At 38.3% G+C, this 23,585-nt stretch overlaps 1 protein-coding gene across 1 annotated transcript in view; it reads right to left on the bottom strand.

Annotated features, from left to right (window-relative positions):
* Usp37 (ubiquitin specific peptidase 37) overlaps window positions 1-23,585 on the bottom strand; it is a 60,583-nt gene that overhangs the window by 12,272 nt on the left and 24,726 nt on the right. The window contains exons 12-21 of the mRNA XM_059278703.1: window positions 20,775-20,906; window positions 20,506-20,629; window positions 19,046-19,236; window positions 16,387-16,504; window positions 14,999-15,078; window positions 9,818-9,982; window positions 8,030-8,095; window positions 4,225-4,366; window positions 2,055-2,310; window positions 775-941 (exon numbers count right to left, since the gene is read on the bottom strand). Coding sequence (XP_059134686.1) covers window positions 775-941; window positions 2,055-2,310; window positions 4,225-4,366; window positions 8,030-8,095; window positions 9,818-9,982; window positions 14,999-15,078; window positions 16,387-16,504; window positions 19,046-19,236; window positions 20,506-20,629; window positions 20,775-20,906 — 1,441 coding nt within the window. The remainder of the gene's footprint in view (window positions 1-774; window positions 942-2,054; window positions 2,311-4,224; window positions 4,367-8,029; window positions 8,096-9,817; window positions 9,983-14,998; window positions 15,079-16,386; window positions 16,505-19,045; window positions 19,237-20,505; window positions 20,630-20,774; window positions 20,907-23,585) is intronic.

The following is a 23,585-nucleotide window of genomic DNA, read 5'->3' as shown; positions in this document are numbered from 1 at the left end:
AAAATAAGTAAAAATTGGGGGTTCAGAGAGATGGCCCAGTGGTCAAGAATACTTTCTGCTCTTGCAGAGAACACAGCTTCAATTCCCAGCACCCACATGTTGGCTCACAACTACTTGTAATTTCCAATCCCAGAGGAACTGATGCCTTCTGGCCTCTGTGGGCATCAGACAGTCACATGGTCCACATATACACATGCAGACAAATGCGCATACACATAAAATACATCTTTAAAGTAAAAACTGAGAACTAGGGATACAGCCTAGAGTAGCCAATGCTATGTTTGATCCCCAGTACTACAACGAACACTTGTGTACAGACTTGCCATATAATGAACTGATAGATTTTAGATATTTCTGAGAAATCTGTGGTCAAATAGTTTATAACAGAAGATATATTGTAAGAAAATAACCAAACAAGTATATGCCTTAATGTACCTCACAAAATCATGGTGAGGACTTGTTGACAGCTTGCAGAATAAAGGTAACATGGCACAACCTTTAACATCCCATTTTACTTTAACATGCAACCAACTACAACATATAACATGACTAATCATATTTTAATAACAATAAAAAAAATCTATTAATTTAACTGTTCATTCAAACCCAAAGCAAGCCCAAACAGTTTTTTGGTTCTTTTTTTTTTTTTTTTCCTCGCAATAACTGTACATAAATAGCCAGGAGCAATGCCTGACACATAGAGATTGCTTAACACATGAGTTCCTGTGACTCGCTGTCTGGGGACAGAGGAAGCAGCAGCAGAAAGTGTCTTACTTGCTCTTGAAGGCTCTGGGCCAGTGCTTGCTGAAGCTCCTGCTCTTCTCTTTCACGCTCCAGGTCAAACTGCTGCAGCCAGTCAACCTCTCCCTGAGAGCCTTCTGGAGTTTTGTTTTCTTTATTCTCGTCACAGTCTTTCGTTATTTCAGGAAAACTAGCAGGATCTAAGGAAGTAGAACATTATTTTGGAAAAAACCTGAATTTTTGTGAACTCTAGTGACACCTACTGTTGAGAGAGTAATTTACCCTACCCTAATCTAACATGTTAGGGTTAGGGTCTAAGGTAGCTCAGGCAGTCCTAGAACTTGCTATGTAGCTGAGGATGACCTTGACTCTGACCTCCCACCTCCATGCCCTTGCTGGGATTACTGGTGTGCACCATTATGCTTGGTTTTATGGGGTACTAGGGATCAAACCAAGGGCTTTGTGCACGGCAGGCATGCCTGCTACTAAATAAGCTACACCCCCAGCCCTTACTCAGAATTTTTGGGGACCAACAATTTCATCTTACCACATCTATATCAGGGTTTCTCAGCCTCAACATCACTAATAATTTGACTGGGGTACAAATGAGGCCTTTGGGGAGTGGGAAATGGAGAGGAGTGTATGCTGTGAATTTTCGAAGGCTCCCCAGACTCTACCAGGGATAGGAGAGCTTGAACTGAGTCACCTAACAGGAAGGGAAGACCCCTCTCAATTATGGTGGCAGTGCTGATGCAGAAGTCCAGTTCTCTCTACTCGTTACCTTCTTCTTCTTTTTTTTTTTTTTTCCAGAGCTGAGGACCAAACCTAGGGTTTTGCAATTGCTAGGCAAGCGCTCTACCACTGAGCTAAATCTCTAACCCCACTTCTGTTTACTTGTGACAACTGAAAATGAAAGACTCTGTCAAATAATCCAGGGCAGGGGAGAATGACCTTGATTTAGAAGCACTGACCAACAGTAATAGTTCTGAAAACAAGGGATTAATATGAAAAAGTGATATTTATTAAGCAGTGACTAATAAGAACAGGGAATACATAAGGGATACTTGCATTAAGAGGGATAAATACCAAACAAGAACTCCATCAGCTTTTCTTTCTTGTTAAACTGAGGATGAACTAATTATTATTTTACTTGCATATAAAATAATTCAAAATTGAAGAGGTTCTGACTCCACAAATCTAGAAAATAATTTTGTGATATCCCGCTATGACTTCCATTTCCAAACCTGAGGGCATGGATTATTTAGAAGCTACATGTCATTATAGGCTCTGGAACAATGTTTTGTGTAACCTACCTGGCTCAGCAACTGTTTTGGGTTTCTCAGTCTCCATAGCATCTGGATTTTCAGGCATTTCTTGAATATCATCTTCTGCAAATCCAGTGTCAGGGCTGCTGGTTGGCTTATCGTCATCCTCATGGCTGTGCACAGGTGAAGCTTCTCTCCTACTTATCTCTAACACAGCTGCCAGCACCTCTTCCTCACTCATTCTGTCAAATCCTGAGTTCTCCAATTCGGATTTCCCAGGCTCTAATCTGCACAATTTCGAATCCTGAAGAAAAGAATTACTTTTACAAGAAGCCAAGTGTCTATCAATATAGCTAATGTCTACCAATAAGGATGTCAATTAAAATAGATAACGTTGAGCACTATATCTAATATATCCCAGGGTTTAAAGTGGGGATTTGTGGCGCACTCGGGAGGCAGAGCCAGGCGGATCTCTGTGAGTTCGAAGCCAGCCTGGGCTACCAAGTGAGTTCCAAAAAAGGTGCAAAGCTACACAGAGAAACCCTGTCTCGAAAAACCAAAAAAAAAAAAAAAAAAAAAAAAAAGTGGGGATTTGGAGGCTGGAAGATGGCTCAGCAGTCAGGAGTACATATTACTCTTGCAAGGATCACATTCAGTTCTCAGTTCCTAAGTCTGACTCTTCTGGCTTTCAAGAGCACCCCCTGCCCCCTATATAATTAAAAAATATGAGTGTGGAATTAAATTTGTGTGCTACCATGTCTGATTTATATGGTACTTATGTTCACACCTACACCTTTATGTATGCTAGGCAAGCATTTTACCAGCTGAGCTACAATTCCAAGCCTAACAGTTTTTCTTGATTATGACAGGTACAAAGTATACCCTTTATAAAAATCTGGAAGACTTAAAAAAAAAAAAATCTGGAAGATAAACACTGCTGAAATAAAGTTACTTAGACCAGTAAGTGAACTGGGCATGGTGGTGAAGGTTTGTAATCCTAGCACTTAGGAGGCAGAGGCAAGAAAATGACTGTAAAGTCCAGGTCAGTCTGGGCTGTAACGTATGAAAACAAAAGATTAGTCAGAGATAATAAGTATTAAGTATTTTGGTCCAGATATACATGGATTATACTGTAAACATTCTGTTCATTACCCTGAATATTCGATTTTAAATGCTGGCTGGTCTTTTTTTTTTTTAAATTGAGGCAGAGTCTGATTATATAGCCCTGACTTGCCTTGGACTTACTATAGTGGACCTTCCTGGTCCTGGAACTAGTTACTATGTGGACCAGATTCACAGACATCCACCTGCTTCTGCCTCCTGAGTACTGAGATTAAAGGCACACATCATCTAGCAATGTTGTCTAGTCATATATGAGAAAAATAAAAGCTACACAAGATTATGGAAATTGAAAAATATACTTTCTGAGTAACTTTTTTTTTTTGTTTCTTCGAGACAGGGTTTCTCTGTGTAACAGTCCTGGCTGTCCTGGAACTTGCTTTGTAGACCAGGCTGGCCTCAAGCTTACCGAGATCCTCCTGCCTCTGCTTCCCATGTGCTGGGATTAAAGGCGTGGGCCATTACCGCCCAACCTGAGTAACTTATTCTAGGAGAATTCCTGGTTTTCTTTTCATTTTTAAGGGAAGCAACCACAAACTTCCTTCAGCTTTACTGTAAGATAGTAACTACTATAGTTCTATAGAATGATGCAAACACTGAAAAAGCTTCCTTTTTTGAAGTACTAATTATTGAGGACTGTAATAGATGATGTATCTGCGTCTTCATGATTGTGATTTAACTAGTGACATTACCTAGTTGCTCTGTTGATATAAGATACGTACTATGATTTTCTCCTATAAATGACAGTTACCAAAATAAGCAAATAGATGAAACTTAGAATGTGGAAGTAGTTCTGAGAGTTTCTGGTGTTACTCTATCCTTGCATGAGGAACTGGGGATTGAACTCAGAACCTCACACGTTAGCCAAGTATTTCATCACCAGGCCAAATCCCCAGTAACATTCATTTCTTTAAAACAGACTACTTTTTTTTGTCTTGCTATATAGACCAGGCTGGCTTTGAACATAGAATTCTGCCTCGGCCTCCTCTGTGATGGAAAAATAAGCATGTACCATTCTGCTACGACAAGAGTGTTGGTTTTTTTTGTTTATCTAGGAAAAGCACTCTCTAAAACTAGTGTCTCAAGGACCATTACTTACTTTTTCCACATCTTCCTGCTGCTGTTCACTCCCTGACATATCACAAAGCCTCTGGCTGAGGGCCACAGAGCGTTTTAGTTCATCCTCACTGTCAGAATCAAGGCATGAAGTAAAGGAGCTTTTGGATTTGAAGGTGAATTTCCTGTAATTACATAAAAAAAGGTCTTGTCTTTAGTTTTTTGTTTTTGCTGTACAAACACCAAAACATAAAGCCTTTCCACTATGGAAAATTATTTAACAGAGGAAAAATACTGTATCAAAAGAAGTATATTTATGGATTACTTTCAACGTCCTCCTAAAGAGCCATGGTTTGAAAATGCTCATCTACTGTGTATCACCAGTAAACTTTGTGCCTTTTTAATGACCAATTCCAAATGTAGTTTGTTACTGTCTTTATAAAGTAAGAATTCTATTGAGGCCATGAAGTCCATAAAGGAATGGCAATTAACCAGTTTGTGGTGCTGTTGTTATTGTTTTTTTTTGTTGTTGTTGTTTTTTTTTTTTTTGCGACAGAGTCTCTTACATAGCTCTGATTGTTTTGGAACTCATTATGTATATAGACCAGGCTGGCCTCGAACTCACAGAGATCCGCTTACTTCTGCCTCCCCAAGTGCTGGGATTAGAGGTATGCTCTACCAAATCTGGCAATAAATCAGCATTTTTGACAAAGCACTGAGGCCTAAGTTTTGATAGTTTAAATTATGATCTATGTACTTTAAAAATGACAGCAACAATCCACTTATTTTATTATTTCAAGGTCAGACTTCTGGCAACCTCTCTACCTTCCAGAACAGACATTCCAAATTAAGGTAGGGGAAAGCTTCTGAGAAGGCAGTTCTAAATCCCAACACAATTAACAGGACATGATGTATTTTCAATATTGTAGCAATTTCATAAGAAACGAGAGCTATGAAATGAGGGAGGATAATCACAAAGAAGGGAAGAAAAAGAAAGAACTAAAAGTTGTTCAATGTAAAGGCAAATAGCATCAATATTGGAAAACAGTAAAGCAGGGCATGACAGTGCACATTTGTATTAACTGTGCTAGCGAGGCTGAGGAAATAAAACTGCAGATTTGAGACTAGCCTGGGTTATACAACAAGATTTTGTCTGAAAACAAAACTACAAACAAACAAAACCCAGTGCAGTACTGATACTAAGAATGTGGATTCACTTTTCTTTTGTAAAAAGATTTTGCAAATATATGTGTATGTCTGTGTGTCAGTATGCCACATGTGTGGAAGTGCCTGAGGCCTTCACTTATCTTTCCAGCCCCATAATGCAAATTCTAAATCATTAAGAAATATGTAGCCGGGCGGTGGTAGCGCACGCCTTTTAATCCCAGCACTCGGGAGGCAGAGCCAGGCGGATCTCTGTGAGTTTGAGGCCAGCCTGGTCTACAGAGCAAGTTCTAGGAGAGCCAGGGCTACATAGAGAAGCAACACTTAAAATCAAGATAAATAAACAAATAAAGTAAAAAAGGAAGAGAATAGCATCAACATATTTTAGAAAATTTTCATCCAATATGGTTAAAATTTGAAGATATACATGCTTAAAAAGGCAAGCTTCAGTTGTATTAAAATTCATTCACGTGCCGGGCGGTGGTGGCGCATGCCTTTAATCCCAGCACTCGGGAGGCAGAGCCAGGCGGATCTCTGTGAGTTCGAGGCCAGCCTGGGCTACCAAGTGAGTTCCAGGAAAGGTGCAAAGCTACACAGAGAAACCCTGTCTCGAAAAACAAAAAAACAAAAAAAAAAAAAAAAAAAAACAACAACCAAAAAAAATTCATTCACGTGAAACTATATTCTTTAGTGATAGCAAAGTGTCACTGCATTAAAGGAAGAATGGCAAACGTCAGAAAGAACAACTGCCTTTGATGGAAGTTAAGAGAAACTCATTTAAATGTGAAAACTGTAAATAAATAGGATGGCACCAAGAAAAAAAGAGAGTGCAGTGAAAATCAAGAGGACAGCATGGGGGCTGGAGAGATGGCGCAGAGGTTAAGTGTACTAGCTGCTCTTACGGAGGACCCAGGTTCAATTCCCAGCATCCACATGGCAGTTCACAACTATCTATAACTCCAGTTCTAGGGAATCTGACACCCTCACACAGGAATGCATAGAGGCAAAACACCAATGTACATAAAATAAAAAAAAAAAAAAAGAAGAAGATAGCATGGAACTATGGATAAAGAAGAGAGGCAAGGGGCTGGAGAGATGGCTCAGCGGTTAAGAGCACTGCCTGTTCTTCCAGAGGTCCTGAGTTCAATTCCCAGCAACCACATGGTGGCTCACTACCATCCGTAATGAAATCTGGTGCTCTCTTCTGGCCTGCAGGTGTATATGCAGACAGAACACTGTATACATAATAAATTTTTTAAAAAAAAAAAAAAAAAAAAAAAAAAGAGAGGCAAGTGGTCAGTGTCAAGATGAACATACCCGAGAAGCTGATTGGAGGCAGCATGCAGAGTCCAGATACCTGGATAGCCGCCTATGATGTGTTTATAAGGTTTCCAGCATAACTAAGAAATCGCCAAATTAGCCAGCCACCAATGGTTTTGGGACAGTCTCAGTCTCATGTAGCCCAGGCTGGCCTCAAACTTGCTATTTGAGGATGGTCTTCGATTCCTGAATCTCCTGCCTTTACCTCCCAGGTGCTGGGACTGACTACAGATATATGCCACCACACCCATCTTTAATCAGCTTTCTTAATTATTTTTGATTTCATGCTCATCAAGAAAACCTCAAAGTACTTTTTTTTTTAATCAGGCAAATACTTTGTTGAAGGGGGTGATACCTAGCTATGTTTTTACCATGGTCAAATGTATTTTACAAAGAATATTACAGAAGAATCAGTGGTACTCAGTTCAGAACTTAGCCTCTTCAAATGTATTACTTGCTCACTTTCTAAGCAGCCAAGTGGTATTGCTCATTTGTATCTGGAGAGCAAGCAAGAATATTCATATGGGTACATTTCAGATTTCTAGTCATGGTAATCATCTGGTTTTATTGCACTGAAAAATAATTACAGGAGGAAAAGAAAACAGCTGTTCCTAAATGTCATCGTATGGATATACAAGCCCCAAATAAGCATTTTAACAAAACTGTGCTTTTCCTAAAAGGACTCTGGGACATCAAATTTTCAGAAAAATAAATTTTGAAGTCAACTGACAACTAAGTAAATTAAAATGGTCTAATTAAAAAAAAGGGGGTCAGGCTGGAGAAATGGCTCAGAGGTTAAGAGCACTGGCTGTTCTTCCAAAGATCCTGAGTTCAATTCCCAGCATGGTGGCTCACAACCATCTGTAATGACATCTGCTGCCCTCTTCTGGCCTGCAGGCAAACATGCAGGCAGAACACTGTATACATAATAAATAAATACATCTTAACATTCCAGTGCCTGTTTGTTTCCTGTTTCCTTTCAGAATTCTTCCTGTCAGTTTCAGGAGATGAGCTAGCAATATGTGGGGTCCTGTGCCTATCTGTGAGGAAGGATGCTTTAGATAAAAGTTATTTTATCTTTTTAAACCTTAGAGTCAATTCTTAAGAGTCTTAGGACGAAAATAATGCTATTAGCAAAGGTCTTTTAAGAAATTTAAAAACAAAATAATCCTGGAACCTTTTTTGATTGCTAAAGCTAGGTCATATCTAAGCCAGACTCAAGAACATTCCTAAGTATGAGTAATACTGAGCAACTGGCATGCAAAAAGAAATGATGACGAAAAAGGGAGTGGGTAACCTTAGAGATTAGGGTGAGCTAAATCCTTAGAAAGACAAAATTTGGGTACATAAGAAATAGAACTCACTTTGAAGGTGTAGAAGGGCTGGTGATGCAGGAATTCACCATTTGAGAGGCTTTCAATGGTCTAGAACTATCAGAAAATTGGAGAATATGTAATGTATACAATTGCATCATTAAAGGTAGATATTTAACTGGTAAAGTTAATTATTCTACACTGTAAGTCTCTTCTTATACTCTCCTGAAAAGCAAGCAATACTTTAAAATAACTAACCATGGAAGTCCAGAGGGAAAATGAATTGTCATCTCTGGCTCCCACTGATCTAATAATTAAACAGCTTTACAAATGAAGTCAGTGCAGCACATGGGGGAAATGATCTCCTCTCATTTCTTTAGTTTTGAGCAATAAAACAAAACAGCTCTCAATGTATTGAGATTTCCTAGATGACAAGCACTGCATGTTCTACCATACTTAGTGGTTACAACAATTTTATTTTCCCACAGACAAGTCAAACAAGGTCTTAAAGCCACTAAAAATGCATGAAAATGTAGTGAGAAAGCTTCATTTCAGACCAGTGATCACAAAGATACGTAACACAGTCAGAAGCACTACCAGTAGAGGGCAGTGTGCACCAAGTTTTAAAAAAAAAAAACGTTCTCTTCAAATAAAAGCAGAAAGAAAAACAATTACAAACACTAAAGACTCTCTGGGCACATGCTTTGTTAGTAGACCCATGAGGACTTTAGTGTAAACTTACATGATGTAATTTATAGATACAAAGTAAATATATCTTATAAAATTGCATCAATTAATTTTGGGAAATGTTCATTTATTATCTGTAATGTCTAACTCTACATTAGCCAAGACACTGTGCCCTTCCTTGTTCTTTTTGGAGACACAGTATTATTATGTAGCCCAGAGTAGACTCAAACTTTCTACATAGCCTAAACTGGGAATTATAGGCATGTGTTACCATACTCAAGCCAAATTTGGCCTTTTTTAGTTACTAACAAGAAAATCAATTTCCTTGGTCCTCAGTGAAATTAAGGATTTGAACAAAATTTTCAAAAATTCTTTTTGCTACTACAGCTTCAGCATTTTATGATTCTACCAAATTACTGTTCAAGTATGAAAAAGAACTGTAGCATGGGGTTCCAAGAAGAGCACACATGCAGGAGAGCATGGCATTCAGAAGACCTAAGGTCCCAGCTTGCATGATGGCAAAGTAAAATCTAAAGCCAAGGGGACTTCTCTCTGAAACATTTCTAGGAGTCTCTGAAGTTATTTACACTGGGCATAATTCACAGTCATAGAACAATCAATCTATTTGGGGGTTAGGGGGGAGCTCTGGCATAACATTTGATTTCTCAAATTTGCATGTTCCAAGAGCTAAGGCATTTGTTAAGAACACTGATTCTCAAGCCCTATTCAGATCTACTGAAGTAGAACCTGTAGGGATGAACACAGAAATGAATACTTTAGTGTCTAGGTGATTCTTAGGACTACCACATTTCACTTGCATTTCCAAGTATACCAAATGGTCTGTGTGTGTGTGTGTGTGTGTGTGTGTGTGTGTGTGTGTGTGTGTGTGTGTGTTCTAAAAGAGTAGCAACACTCCCTCAAAAAAGCACTGTATTATAACAAGCATCTATTAAATTTGGAAGAATTCTGTGTAAGCATTTTTCTTTAATTACTCTATCAGACAGCAGTTTTAACACTAAAATTCTAAAATAATACAGAATTGAAATCTCCTTTTGGGTTGAATTATTTTTCCTGAGAATTGCTATCTAGTTTGGTCACTCTGAAATATTAAAATCCATTGGAAAAGTAAAGGTAAAAAGCATTGTCTCTTACATTGCCGTATGTGCACTCCATCCAAGAGCGAAAGGTGGTTTTGTATTTTCAGTGCAATGAGATGACAGGGTCAGATATCTTGGAATGATGACTTGTTGTCCTATCTTGTTGTTAAGTGAGAGAGTCACATTGAAGCTGTATCGTTTTAAATGAAGAATGAGGACCCTGAAAAACAGAAGAGAATGACTCTGCTAATTCATATGGAACACAGGTATCTCTCTTAAAAGTGGTCACTCTAATCATGTCAAATTTGACTTAGACAATACAGTTGGTCAGGCTGGGTGTTGGTGGCCCACGCCTTTACTTCCAGCACCTGGGAGGCAGAGGCAGGTGGGTCTCTATAAACTCAAAGTCGACTTGGTCTACACAGGGAGTTAGAGATCAGCCAAAGCTACATAATAAGACATAGTCTCAAATACAGACCCTCCACCCACACCCACACATTTGGCCAAACTAAAAGTATTTTAAGAAACATTTACTAAATATTTGCTATGTACAAAGGTGTTAAGATAGATACAAATAAAAATCTTGATCTGATTAATGAAGTTTAGATATAGTATGTCTAATGCTTCTAGAAATCCTCCCACCAATAAACAACACACAGTAGCCAAAAGAACTAAAATTTTAAATGTGTCTATTAATCTTTGGTTAACCTTAAATTATTTGAGTGCAAAAAAAAAAAAAAAAAAAAAAAAAAAGCAGCTGGGTGGTAGCACCCACCTTTAATCGGATCTATGTGAGTTTGAGGCCAGCCTGGTCTACAGAGCAAGATCCAGGACAGGCACCAAAACTACACAGAGAAAGCCTGTCTTGAAAAATAAAAAAAAAAAGATTGAGTGTTACATATTTAAAATAGGCTGTATATAGACTGAAAATTACATAGTAGCCCTTATGCATAATGGTGACCAACATTTCAATGAAAAAATATTTTTTTTTTTGACAGGATCTTAACATGTAGCCCTAGAACTTTCCATGCAAACCAGGCTGACTTTGAACTCATGGTAATCCTCCTGCCCTAGATTCCCATCTTAACATGTAGCCCTAATTTGCCTAGAACTTTTGATGCAAACCGGGCTGGCATTGAACTGCCCTTGATTCCCACGTGTTATGATTAAGACATTAGCCAACTCCTTGTTATTTCAAGATTAGTTATTGTTATTTATACTAGAGATAGGGTCTCACATATTCCAGGCTGGCTTCAAACTTATGTAGCTAAGGATGACCTTGAACTTCTAGTCCTCCCATCTCTGCCTTTCAAGGGCTAAGATGCAGTACCTGGGATTGAACCTAAGGTTGCCTGTGTGCTAGGCAAGCACTCTCTCAACAGAGCTAATTTTCTAGCTCACGAGATTATTCTCCTATTTTACTATACTTGTTTACTTTGTTTGTGTATGTATGTGGGCCATGCATGGCATCTATGTGGAAAAATCAGGGTATCTATGAGTTGGTTCTCTCCTTCTACCAAGTGGATCCTGGAGAATTGAACTCAAATCACCTGGCTTGGCAGCAAGTACCTTTATCCTTTGAGCCATTTTGCTGGCCCTAATTCTCTTATTTTAGAAGAACTGTCTCTAGAGAAAACTAAGAGGAAAACCAGAAAAATTTCCCCACTAACAAAAGCATTATATAACACATGCTGACTCTGGATGGAGTCTAAAAAGGCTTTTAGCTCTTTATAGATACTTGTTTTTTTTTGTTATTATTACTGTAAGCTAATTGTCATCTAATTTCACCTAATTTCTGCCTGATAGATTAAATATATTTCATAGTTCATAAGAAGTTCAAATTTTGAAACTCAAAAATCTTATCAGATTTAAGCTTCTCTTCGGGCAAAAATTGTCTCCCCTTGGAAAACTGTCTATTCTTTCAGCACAGACCTCTATTACAGAAGCCACGAACTCAAAACTTTGCAAGTTTAAATTATTGATTATATTTCTCTTTATGTGGGATAGGGCTCTAATCCTAGAACTCAGAAGGCTGAAGCAGAAGAATCATGAGTTCAAGACCCATCTAAGTGACTCAGGAGACCCTATCTCAAGACAAAAACTTAAAAAGATTTTGGCTACAGCTCATGGGTAGAATGTTTGCCTTGCATGCAAGAGACCCTGGGCTAGATCTCCAGCACCAAAAAAAAAAAAAAGAAAAAAAAGGCTAAAATTCACAGCCTCCTAATTTACAATGTAAGAAGAGGATACACCAATTCAGTTGTAAAGAGACTAAAACTGATGCCAAACTCATTTCAAAAACCTGAACCAAAATAAAAGCAACATGAAAAGATGATCATCAAAAATTACTGATCTATAAAGATGAGGCAGATTAAAAGTGATTATGTTTTAACAAAAGTATCAGGTTTTTCAATAATGAAAGCAAAGGGCTGGGAGGTAGCCCAGTGGCACATAGTGCTTGACTGGCTTGTGAGAGGCCTTGGTTTCAATTCCAGCACCAGAAAGAACAGAAAGATAAAACAGATACAGAACTAGACCTAGTGGTGGACAGCTGTAATCCCAGCACTTGGGAGATAAAGGTAAGAGGATTACTGCAAATTAAGGGTCAGCCTGGGCTACGTGAGTTCCATCCAGGAGACTCTGGGCAAGAGTGAGACTATCTTTAAAACCAAAACCAAAACCAAACACACACACACACCACCACCATCACCACCACCAAAAATTAAAAGCAGACCATGGTTGGGAAGACTGATAATTAGTATTTAAGATTCAGAGGCATCTATTTCATGTAACAGGTTTAGAACAAATTAACACTTAACACAAGTACACTATCTGGGGAGAAAAGATCTCCTTTCTTTACTATTTTATTTACACTAATTTTTATTTTATGTGCACTGATTTTTCCCTGTATGTTATGTTCTGTGTACCATTTGTGGGCCTGGTGCTGGAGGACGTCAGAAAAGGGAATCAGTTGTTGATTCCCATGGAAGGCCTGCGTTTTTTCTAAATGGAGAGTGTATGGGGGGTGGAGGGGAACGTAGGAGGAGGTGGGGGGAGCGAACGGGAAGAAGGAGGGGGGAGAAACTGTGGTTGGTATGTAAAATAAATGAAAAAAAATTTTATTTTAAAAAAAATAAAAGGCAATCAGATCCCCTGAGAATGGAGCTACAGATAGTTTTAAGCCACCATGTGGGCTGGGTATGGTGGCCCATGCTTTTAATCCCAGTACTCTGAGGCAGGCAGAGCTCTGTGAGTTCAAGGGCACCCTGGTCTACAGAGTGAGTCCCAGGACAGGAAGGGCTACGTAGAGACCCTATCTCAAAAAGATGAATGAAAGTGGGCGCTGAGACTTGAACCCAGACCATCTGGAAGAACCGCTAATGCTCTGAACTGCTGAGACATCTCTCCAGAACCACCTCAGTATTTTCAACAGCATACCATTAGTGACAGATAGTAGTAAGCAATCTTATGTCTTCAAATTTCTTCTTTCCTCACTACTGCGTCATAGCATTCATAAATATAGTCTCTTAAAAAGAAACAAGCATAAAAAATAATAATACTGCTATGACTTATAAAGTACTTTCTCTGAAAACTTATTTTCTAGAAAGGAATGAATTACAGAACATAAAAGAACTTTTCCCTGGGTCCTAGATTCCTGAAACGATACATTTACAGAAAATTGAAGTTATTAAAAGAAAGTAAAGCTCTCTGGTACATGCAGAGTGCCACATAAATATTTAATGTTAATAATTATCTTGTTTGTGGCAGAGAGAGCTAATCTTGGGAAGCACTAAAAGCTATCTTGTAACCACATCATAATTTCTGAAACTAGCTTTGTCTTATGCACAGTACTAATACAATGTAAATTAATTTCATCCAAGATAGAAAATTCATCTATGATTACAGGAAATCTAATAACTTAAGATCCTTTCAAAAAGGAATGGGCAAAATGCAGTAACTTGCTCCCCTTATGTCCATATTGTATCTGCAGCACATTTTTCCTGATGGGTAAGAGGAGGGAGACTGCAGCAAAAGCAAATGACATCCCTAAAGCAAAAATTCAAAATCGGCCGGGCGGTGGTGGCGCACGCCTTTAGTCCCAGCACTCGGGAGGCAGAGCCAGGCGGATCTCTGTGAGTTCGAGGCTGCCTGGGCTACCAAGTGAGTTCCAGGAGAGGCGCAAAGCTACACAGAGAAACCCTGTCTCGAAAAACCAAAAAAAAAAACACAACAACAACAACCCCCCCCCCAAAAAAATTCAAAATCGGATATGCTCCAAAATCTGAAACTTAGAAAACTTACATAATGCTACAGTGAAAAATTCTCTACCTATCTTATGTACCAAGATGCGGACAAAAAGCAGGGACACTAAAAATACTATATAAAATTATCTTTAGACTATGCATATATGCATATATGAAATATAAATGAAATTTAGTGCTTAGACCTGCACACCCCCCCCCACCCTGAGATCTCACTATGTACATGGAAATATTGCAAAGTGCAGAATACTCCTGGCTCCAGCATTTCAGAAGGGATTCAAACTCTGTAACTATTACAATAGTACCAAAGAGAACTCTAGAGCCAGTGTACTAACTGCATCCTCCTTCTGTCACCTTCCCGGGATGCAAAGGCCACTTTCTCTGCAGTATTCCAATTCTTTTTTTCTTTATATTTTAATTGTTTATGTGTATGGGTGCTTTGCCTGCATGTATATCATCTAGGCATTGGTTCCCTTAGGACTGAGGTTACAGACGGCTGGAACCACCAAATGGGTGCTGGGAAATGACCCTGGGTCCTCTGCAAGAGTAAGCAGCCAATGCTCCTAACCACAGAGCTGTCTCTCCAGGCCCTCTTCCTTTTCTATGCACGCTTTCCTGATCTTTTCATAATGTTAAGTTTCTTTGCTCGTTTAATGAGTATAGGGTCAAATCCAGGGTCTTGTACACGGTAGGTAAACACTGTGTGTGTGTGTGTGTGTGTGTGTGTGTGTGTGTGTGTGTGTGTGTATTTACTGGTTTTTCGAGACAGGGTTTCTCTGTGTAGCTTTGCGCCTTTCCTGGATTTCGCTCTGTAGACCAGGCTGGCCTCGAACTCACAAAGATCCGCCTGGCTCTGCCTCCCAAGTGCTGGGATTAAAAGCGTGCGGCACCACCGCCCAGCAACACTGTATATTCTTAAACTATATCCCCCATGGCTGAGGGATACTCACTTTGAAAAAGGTAGTCAAATTTACCTGGGCAGCCTGTTAAATTTGTGTCGGACAAGAGCACATTTTCCACCACACTTTTCACAGGAATACTCAAGTTCTTCTGCCTATAAAAAGGTAAGAGAGAAAAATAAGGATGAAGTTGAATTGGCATTAACCACTAAATGCAAATTATCTTTATCTCACTAGTTCAGTGAAGGACAATTGTGAACCAGTCCAAATGCTGTGTTTGGAATCACAGAATTACCAAATTAAGACCTAATCTTTAAAATAGTTATCTATGATATCATGTCTCCTATTTTCAGAATTCCTAATTCCTTCTTTATCAAGGAAACATCTCAATTTACGATAGTAACTAAACTCTAACGAAGCAGATCTCCATTTTTCCCCATGGATACACAAGAACCGGGCCAAGAATATATCCCGATTTTAACAGTTGGCTATAGCAGAGATAAGATCACCTTCAGGTTAGGCGGAGTTCCTGGTCTGTTAGGTGTAACTCTACCCCTTTCTTACAATGGAACTCAATCTTCTGGTGACAGCCCACTAAGAACCACTGCTCTAAAAGGACCAAAGTTTGGGGTGGATATCATTACCTAGAGAAAACTGAAACAAGAAATCCTTAAAAAGGGGGGATAAAGATACACAGGAAAATCTTCAGTGTACGATAATAACAAGAATAGTAGAGAATGAGTAAAACAACACCAAAGAGACAGAGTAGCTATCTGGTGATGAAGCTCAACAGTCATCACTTAAAGAATTTTTATTAAGCTATAGGAAGGAAACCCTACCAACTTGCTACAACAAAACAAGGACCATCAATACAGACAAAGAAGAATCTTAGCAAATTCCCACTAGTTCTAAGGTCTGCCACACAATAGGCCCAACTATGCCCCAGAAACTTTCTGAATCTCTGTCTGTCACACACACACACACACACACACACACACACACACACACACACACACACACACACACACCCCTACAGCTCTGAATCAACCTGATTCTCCCTTCTTGTTCCTACTGGGATACACAACCGAGAAAAGAGTATCTTTTCATTCCTCTGCTCTTATAACAACTCATATTGTATCTCTAAGTTTAATTCATGTTGCCAAATTTGGCCAAAGGTCATTTCAAATGCTTTGCATTACAAGTAAGAAACAGCTTTTAAAGTTGCTTAAAACAATCACCATTTAGCTAAACATTCAACCTATTTAGGAAGTCAGTTTTCTTCTTTAGCAGCTTTAATCAAGTTTATCAAAATTTATATAAATATTACTTATAAACACTTTCTTTCATTAGTTTTTTTCTGCAAATAATTTAGTCAAAACTCTATCTTGAAGAAACCTCAACTTTACACATAATTATCTATAAAATATAAAACTGAGTTATATGAATATATCAAAGATAATTACCCTAAAGAAAAGATCGAGAGAATCTTGAATTGACCGAGGAGGGAGAGGTTTTTTCCTGCGAGGAAGGTCAATGGAGAGGTCATTAAACTGTTCTCTTTTGGGAATAGTCTCTCCACATCTGTAAGGAAGAGAGGAGATTAGTGCAGAATTGGGACTATAAAAATACATACTTATAAATATTTATACATATTTACATATAAAAAAAACTATACTTGATACCCTCTTTCCCTATAGAGCTTATGGTCCAACACACATGAATAGCATAATACAATCTTTTTTAAAAAAAGATTTATTATATATACAGTGTTCTGCCTGCATGTATGCTTGCATGCCAGAAGAGGACACTAGCTCTCATTATAGATGGTTGTGAGCCACCATGTAGTTGCTGGGAATTGAACTTAGAACCTCTGGAAGAGCAGCAAGTGTTCATAATCTCTGAGTCGTCTCTCCAGTACACATAATACAATCTTAATAATTTTCTTCCATACAGAAGCACATCTCTCTGACGTCTACTAAAATGGCTTGTTTTTACTTCTAGACCCAGATTTAAAGGGGTAGTGTGATTTGCTCTGGCCCATACAGATTATCTCTTGTTAAAAAAAAAATTCAAGGGTAAGATTAGTAGTCTTGATTATATTAGCCAATTTCTGTAGCCAGATAAAGTCTCATCAACCAGAAGAGTGACAGCTCATTGCTGTGGGATGTATTCTTGTATGCTGTGAATATGTGTAGTTCCCACTGGATAATAAATAAAGCTGTTTTGGCCTATGGCAAGAAAGCTTACAGCCAGGAGGGAAATCCAAGCAGAGATACAGAGAGAAGGACTGAGTCGGGAAAAATGAAACCCTGCCACCCAAGGAGCAATAAGATGTTAGTAGACCAGTAACGTCATGGCCACGTGGCAACACATAGATTAATAGAAATGGGTTGAGTTAAATTATAAGAGGTAGCTAGCAAGAAGCTTGAGCCATAGACCATACAGTCTGTAATTAAATAAGCCTCTGAGTATTTTATACGCGGCTGCGGGACTTCAGGGTCAGGCAGGACTGGAGAAACTTCCATCTACAGCCCATAGCCATGGAGTTAAGACCCATTCAAAGGATATGGAATTATACAAAGGAAAAGATCATCTTACAATGCTACCTCTGAGAGGCACTTAGTAAAATATATTCTTATAACCCTGGTCTTTAATAGTGGCAGAAAGCTACTGTGGATTAAAATTGAATAGTATTAAAAGTGCTGAAAAGAACATTGATCAAAAATTACCTTTAAAAAATTTGTTTCTCATGGCTGAAGACTGGGCTCAGTTCTTACACAGAGCTCAGGTTTTGTTCCTAGCACCCACAAACTAGCTTAAAACCTCTAGTTCTAGAGGATGTGATACCCTTTTCTGACCTCTGCATATACATACATGCAGGCAAAATATTCACATACATAAAATAATCAAACAAAAACCGAACAAACAAAAAACTGTTTCCAGCCAAATATGGTGGCTCACACCTTTAACTCAAGCACTTAAGAGGCTGAGACAGGAGGATCACAAGTTTGAGACTAACGTGAGCAACACACGTTAGTCTCAAAGTAGCATCCTGTCTCTTTAAAAAAAAAAAAAAAAAGGCCTGGTGTGGTGATGCATACTCAATCCCAGCACTCAGGAGGCAGAGACAGGAGCAGGAGATCTGTGAGTTTGAGGCCAGGATGGTTTACATAGCAAACTCCAGGCCAACCAGAACAAGATAGACTCTGTCTTAAACAAACAAAAAGCAACCCACCAATCAATTAACCATTAACTATTGAGTTAGAACAAAAGTGTATTACAGCTGGTTGTGATGACACACACCTTTAACCTCAGGACTTGTAAACGGAGGCAGGAAGATCTATTAGCTCAAGGGAAGGCTGATCTACATGGTGAGACATTGTCTCAGAAGACAAACCAACAGCGGAGTGCATCAAAAGCTATTTCAGTTATCTTTGGCTATTACCTCATCAAATATTGTTATAAAAAGACAGACCAAGGAACCAGAAAGATGGATAAAAGAGCTTGTTGCAAAAAAAAGCCTAATAACCAAACCTGGTGTGGTGCGATCTCTGTGAGTCCAAGGCCAGCCTGGTCCACAAAACAGTTCTAGGACAGGGCTGTTATACAAAGAAACTCTGTCTCAAAATACAAAAACAAAAAGAAAAGCTTAATAACTGGTCTTCTGCTGGCTTCTGCCAATAATGAATAATATAAATACGAAGGAAAGAAATACAGGTGTTGTAAATCATGCTTGTACTGTCAGCCAGAACTTGGGAGGCTGAGACAGGAAGATGTCAAGTTCTAGGCCAGCCTGGGCTATACAATAAGACTGTGTTTCAAAAAGCCAAACCCAAGGGGTTGGGGATTTAGCTCAGTGGTAGAGTGCTTGCCTAGCAAGCACAAGGCCCTGGGTTCAGTCCTCAGCTCTAAAAACAAACAAACAAACAAACAAACAAACAAACAAACATCCAAACCCAAAAGAATTGAAAGCCTGAAAGAAAAAAAAAAAGTTGTAGAATTTGTGGGTTTGTATTTTCCCCATGAGAAAGAAAGGAATCTAAAAATAAGTTTTGATATGTGACAAGAAAAGTTTGCCATAAAGGACTAAAAAGGAGAAAAGTTTCCTTAGAGATTACGTACGCTTTACAGATAATGGAGTGCTGAACCTCAAACTCCAAGTTCGTAATAACAGGGCAAGTGAACACTTTGGTGGCTGAAGCATCTGGTGAATTTTCTTCTCCAAAGATAGATTCTGTCTTCAAAGTTTTATTCAGTTTTTCCATATCCTCCTTCAGCTGATCTAAGCACTGGCTTAAAAATTCATGTGCATCCTAAAAAGATGATAATATCTGTCATCAGAACAAATAATTTTTTTGTCTGATAGCTTATCAAACTGTCATTTATACAACTAAAGCACCTAGAGGCCAAAAGATACCTGAACAGAGTCAGTCTTATTCTGATAAGGATTTGGAGTACTTATAGCTTTTGAATAAACACAAGTTTAGAGATTTAGGTCAGTGGAAGAGCAATTAATTGCCTAGCATATTTGAGTCCTAGGGTTTAAAACTCAGCACGAACTCTCCCTGACAAACCAAACAGTAACAAGAAAACAAGTAAAAATAAAAAAATCCTTCTTCCAGACCAAATCAACTGACTAATAAGAAACCTTTACAAACCAAGATTTAAAAAAAAAAAACAAAACCCTGCAAGTAAAACAACTAATGGTTTCTGTGTATGTACATTTAAGATCTGGTACGTGTATATGGCAGGGTTATGTGCATATGAATGCAATGCAAGCACTTACGGCCAGAGGGGTTGGATCCCCTGGAGCTGGAGTTACAGGTAGTTGTTGAACTCCTGATGTGGGTGCTGGGAACAAAATCTGGGTCCCCTTGAAGAGCAGCAAGTGTACTCTTAACAGCTGAGCCATCTTTCAGTCTCTAGAGTTGATATTCTTAACTATTCAATTGTATTGCCATAAATAAGCATACAACTCTTTGTTTAAAAAAGACAGATTTTTTTTCAGTTATTTTCCACTGGCAATCTGCATTTATAAATTAGGTATGCTAAAGCTAGACATGGTGGAGTAAGTCTATAATCTCTCCTCTTGGGAAGGAGGAGAGTCCTAGACCAGCCTGGGCTACACAGCATGAACCTATTTCAAAAAAGCAGGGGGATTGAGGATGTGGGTCAGTTGGTAGAGTGCTTGCCTAGCATATACAAAGCTCTGGGTCCAATCCATAATACCACATAAACCAGACATAGTAGTAACACCTGTAATCCCAACAGCTGGGAGGTGGAGGCAGGAAGACCAGAATTTCAGACATTCTTGGCTATACATACATACATACATACATACATACATACATACATCATGTTTAAGCCTGCCCTGGGTTACATGAGACACTGTCTCTAAAATAAACAAAAAAAATCAAAAAGGATAAAATCCATAGAAGAATCACATTAAAAGTTACTGTAACTCTTTAGGTTTTACCATCTAAGGTGACCACATTACACAAATAACATTTTAAAATAAAAGTTAGGTCAAAAGCTAATTCAATTTTCTATATCTAAAACATTTAAAACCAATTAACACTCACGTTTTGCACATAGCCAGAGAATCTCTCTGCAGTAGCTGAAATAGCATTTTTAACCTTCTTGAGTAGTTCTTTTTTGGTCTCTGAATTAGAAATGTCTTTTTTAATAAGCAGGTTTGCAAAGCGTCTGATAAATAAAAGAGACAGGTTAGTCTATTTTAAAAACATTGTGTGACCTATTTTAAAGACTAATTACTAACAAAACACATAAAAATGTAACTGCCCTAATATTTAAAAATCCCGAGGTTATTCAGCAAATATATTAACATTACCTGATAAGTGCATTGAATGGAATTTTCTTCCATGGGATACTTTGTTTAAGCAAATCATTTGCAAATGACTGGAGTGAAAACAGAGATTGTAAGATAGCATTCATATAGCACGTGTTTCCCAAGTTGGAGAATCTGGAAAGGAAAGAAGTGTTTAAAGTATGCTCAGCATGCATAAAGATTTCTTCATTTTGCATCAAAACCACCTGGAGGGCTTGTTAAACTACATACTACTGGACTCAGTTTCTGATTCAGTAGGCATGGAAAATTGGGGTGCAGGGAAACACGCATTTCTAACAAGTCATCAACTGTTGCTGATCTGGAGAAACTGCTTTAAGAACAATTGTATTATATCCTTACAACAAAAACTTAAAATGGGCCATTTGCCACTATTTTATGTTATGACCTTCATCTCTCTTCAATTTATGTTCTTTGTATAATAAAAATATCATCCCTTTATTTATATGCAGTAAAATTTTACTTCCACTATTTCACTGGCCTCTTTTTTGTGCCTGCCTATGCAAAATTTAGTACTACACAAATTTATCTCTCTTACATTGAATCATGATTCTGAACCAAATTTATAGAGCCTTTCCCTACATTAAAGTTATAAAGAAATTTACTCATAACATCTGGTACCTGAAGAGTTTAAAGATTTTGAATTTTATTTTTCATTACACACATGGTGTCTGTATTTGGGTACTCAACTGCAGGCACCCTTTGGAGGACATCGGATTCCCTGAAGTGGGAGTCAGAGGAAGTTGTAAGGGGGTAAGGGTGCTGGGAACTGAATTCAGGCTCTCTGCTGCAAGAACAGCAAGTGCTTATAATAGCTGAGCCTCTCTTTTAGCTCAGACTTAAAATTTTTACAACAGGTTTCTCTATTCTATTAGAATTTATTCTTGCATACATTTAAAAATGAATATATCTTTTTCAAAATTGGCTATTTTAATATAATTTATTTTAAAAGTGCTTCTTTACCCCAACAATTAGGATTTTTTCTTATATTCTATTGATCTGCCTACATACATTATCAGTAGTTTATTTATGAATGAGACATGGTCTTTGATTTTTACTATACTTTAAATTCTTGACTTTTGTATATCTTTTGTAATATTTCCAAAGCCTTGTTTGGGAATATTTAATTCTAGTTCAAGTTTACTGACAATAAACAGCTAAGTTCATGGCTGCTTTTGAGGGAATATCAGCTAAAATATTTTAATTAATATTTCCGGTTTTTCTTACTACTGTTTTGTAGAGAAGTGGCCTTTTTTCTTATATTCCAATTTTGTTTGTGGACAGGATTTTATACCTGCTTTTGTTAATTTAGTAAGGTGAAGTCTCGTCAATGTACCATCACAGTAATGATGACAGTGGGCGGGATGGGATAGGGAGAGAGAGCAGCAAACATGTCTTGCCTTCCGTTCACTTTGGCAGAAGCCTTATTTTGGTCCTTGGACTTAAGCCTCTTGTCCCAACTCTGAGCATCCACAGGTTTAGGCAATGGAAAACAGGAATGCTGCAGGAAATGGGTTTCCCTGTACACTTAGATATGTATTAATCATTGTCTCCTGGCAGAGCTGAAATATAGGTTGTCTTTCCTTGCACTTCTGTGTGTGTGTGTGCGCATGTATGCCTGTTTTGGAAGATTTGTGATGAACAATAGAATTAGGTAGCCTATATTGTCCTCTAGTCTTCGACAGTTTCTTTTTAGATGTGCCCCACCCCTTAGAGCTGTCTTGGGGTGTGACAACCTAAAATTCTGCAATTCCTGAAAGTGCTCTGAAAAGAGGAAGTGTTATTTCTAGAGATATGTACATACATTATGCAGGAATGGAAGAAACACTGGAGGATCCTGGAGTGTCATAACGGACAAGTCATGAGGTTGTTAACAGAGTAGCACAGACCAGAACAATAAAGTACATTAAGAGGACAGCAGGAAAAGGAGGCAAAGATCAATGAGAGAGAGACAAGATGGTCTCAACACAGGACAGGTAAAACCATTATAAGAATGTTGTCTGCCTGGCATGGTGATGCATGCCTTTAATCCCAGGACTTGGGAGGCAGAGACAGGCGGATCTCTGAGTTCGAGGCCATCCTGGACTACAGATAAGACAAGGACAGCCAGGGCTACACAGAGAAACTCTGTCTTGAAAAACCAAGAGAAAAAAAAAAAAAAAAAAAAAAAAGAATGTTGTCAGGGGTTGAGGAGAATGCTCAGTGCTTAAGAATGCTGGCTGCTCTTCCAGAGGAGCTGGATCCAGTTCCTAGCCTTAGTGTTAGCAATTCTGCCAAGAATTCATCCTAAAAGAAATCTACTAAGCATTACAAGAATAATCAAATGTTATGTCGTACATACCTACAATCCTAGCATTAAAGAACTTGAAACAGGAGGATCAGGATTCCAAGGTCATCCCTGACTGTACAAAATACTACCTCAAAACAAAAAGGGCCCTGAGAGGCGACGGCTCAGTCGTCAAGAGCTTTGGAAAGTACCTGGGTTTAATTCTGAGAACCCACTATTATTTCCACCACTATGATTTCATTTTTGTGTTGAGAGAATACAGAAAAAATGTTCAAAGTACCTGAACAGTAGTCTAATATATATGGAGTTGGAGAATACTAATTTCTCCTTTAAGATGGTATTAGAGAGATAGACAGATAGATAGATAGATAGAAACACACATTGTCAAGGTCTGAAAACTGTTTGGGAGACCAGATAATGGACTTATTGTTTATAGCTATGACACATCTTTAATAAAGGACCCAATTTCTAAATATTTACAACTATAATATGAATAATATGAATCCTTT

Source organism: Peromyscus eremicus, chromosome 13 (genome assembly GCF_949786415.1).
Source record: "Peromyscus eremicus chromosome 13, PerEre_H2_v1, whole genome shotgun sequence".
Lineage (NCBI taxonomy): Eukaryota > Metazoa > Chordata > Mammalia > Rodentia > Cricetidae > Peromyscus > Peromyscus eremicus.
The sequence above is the reverse complement of the archived record's forward strand: the minus strand, read 5'-3'. Positions and strand labels throughout refer to the sequence as shown.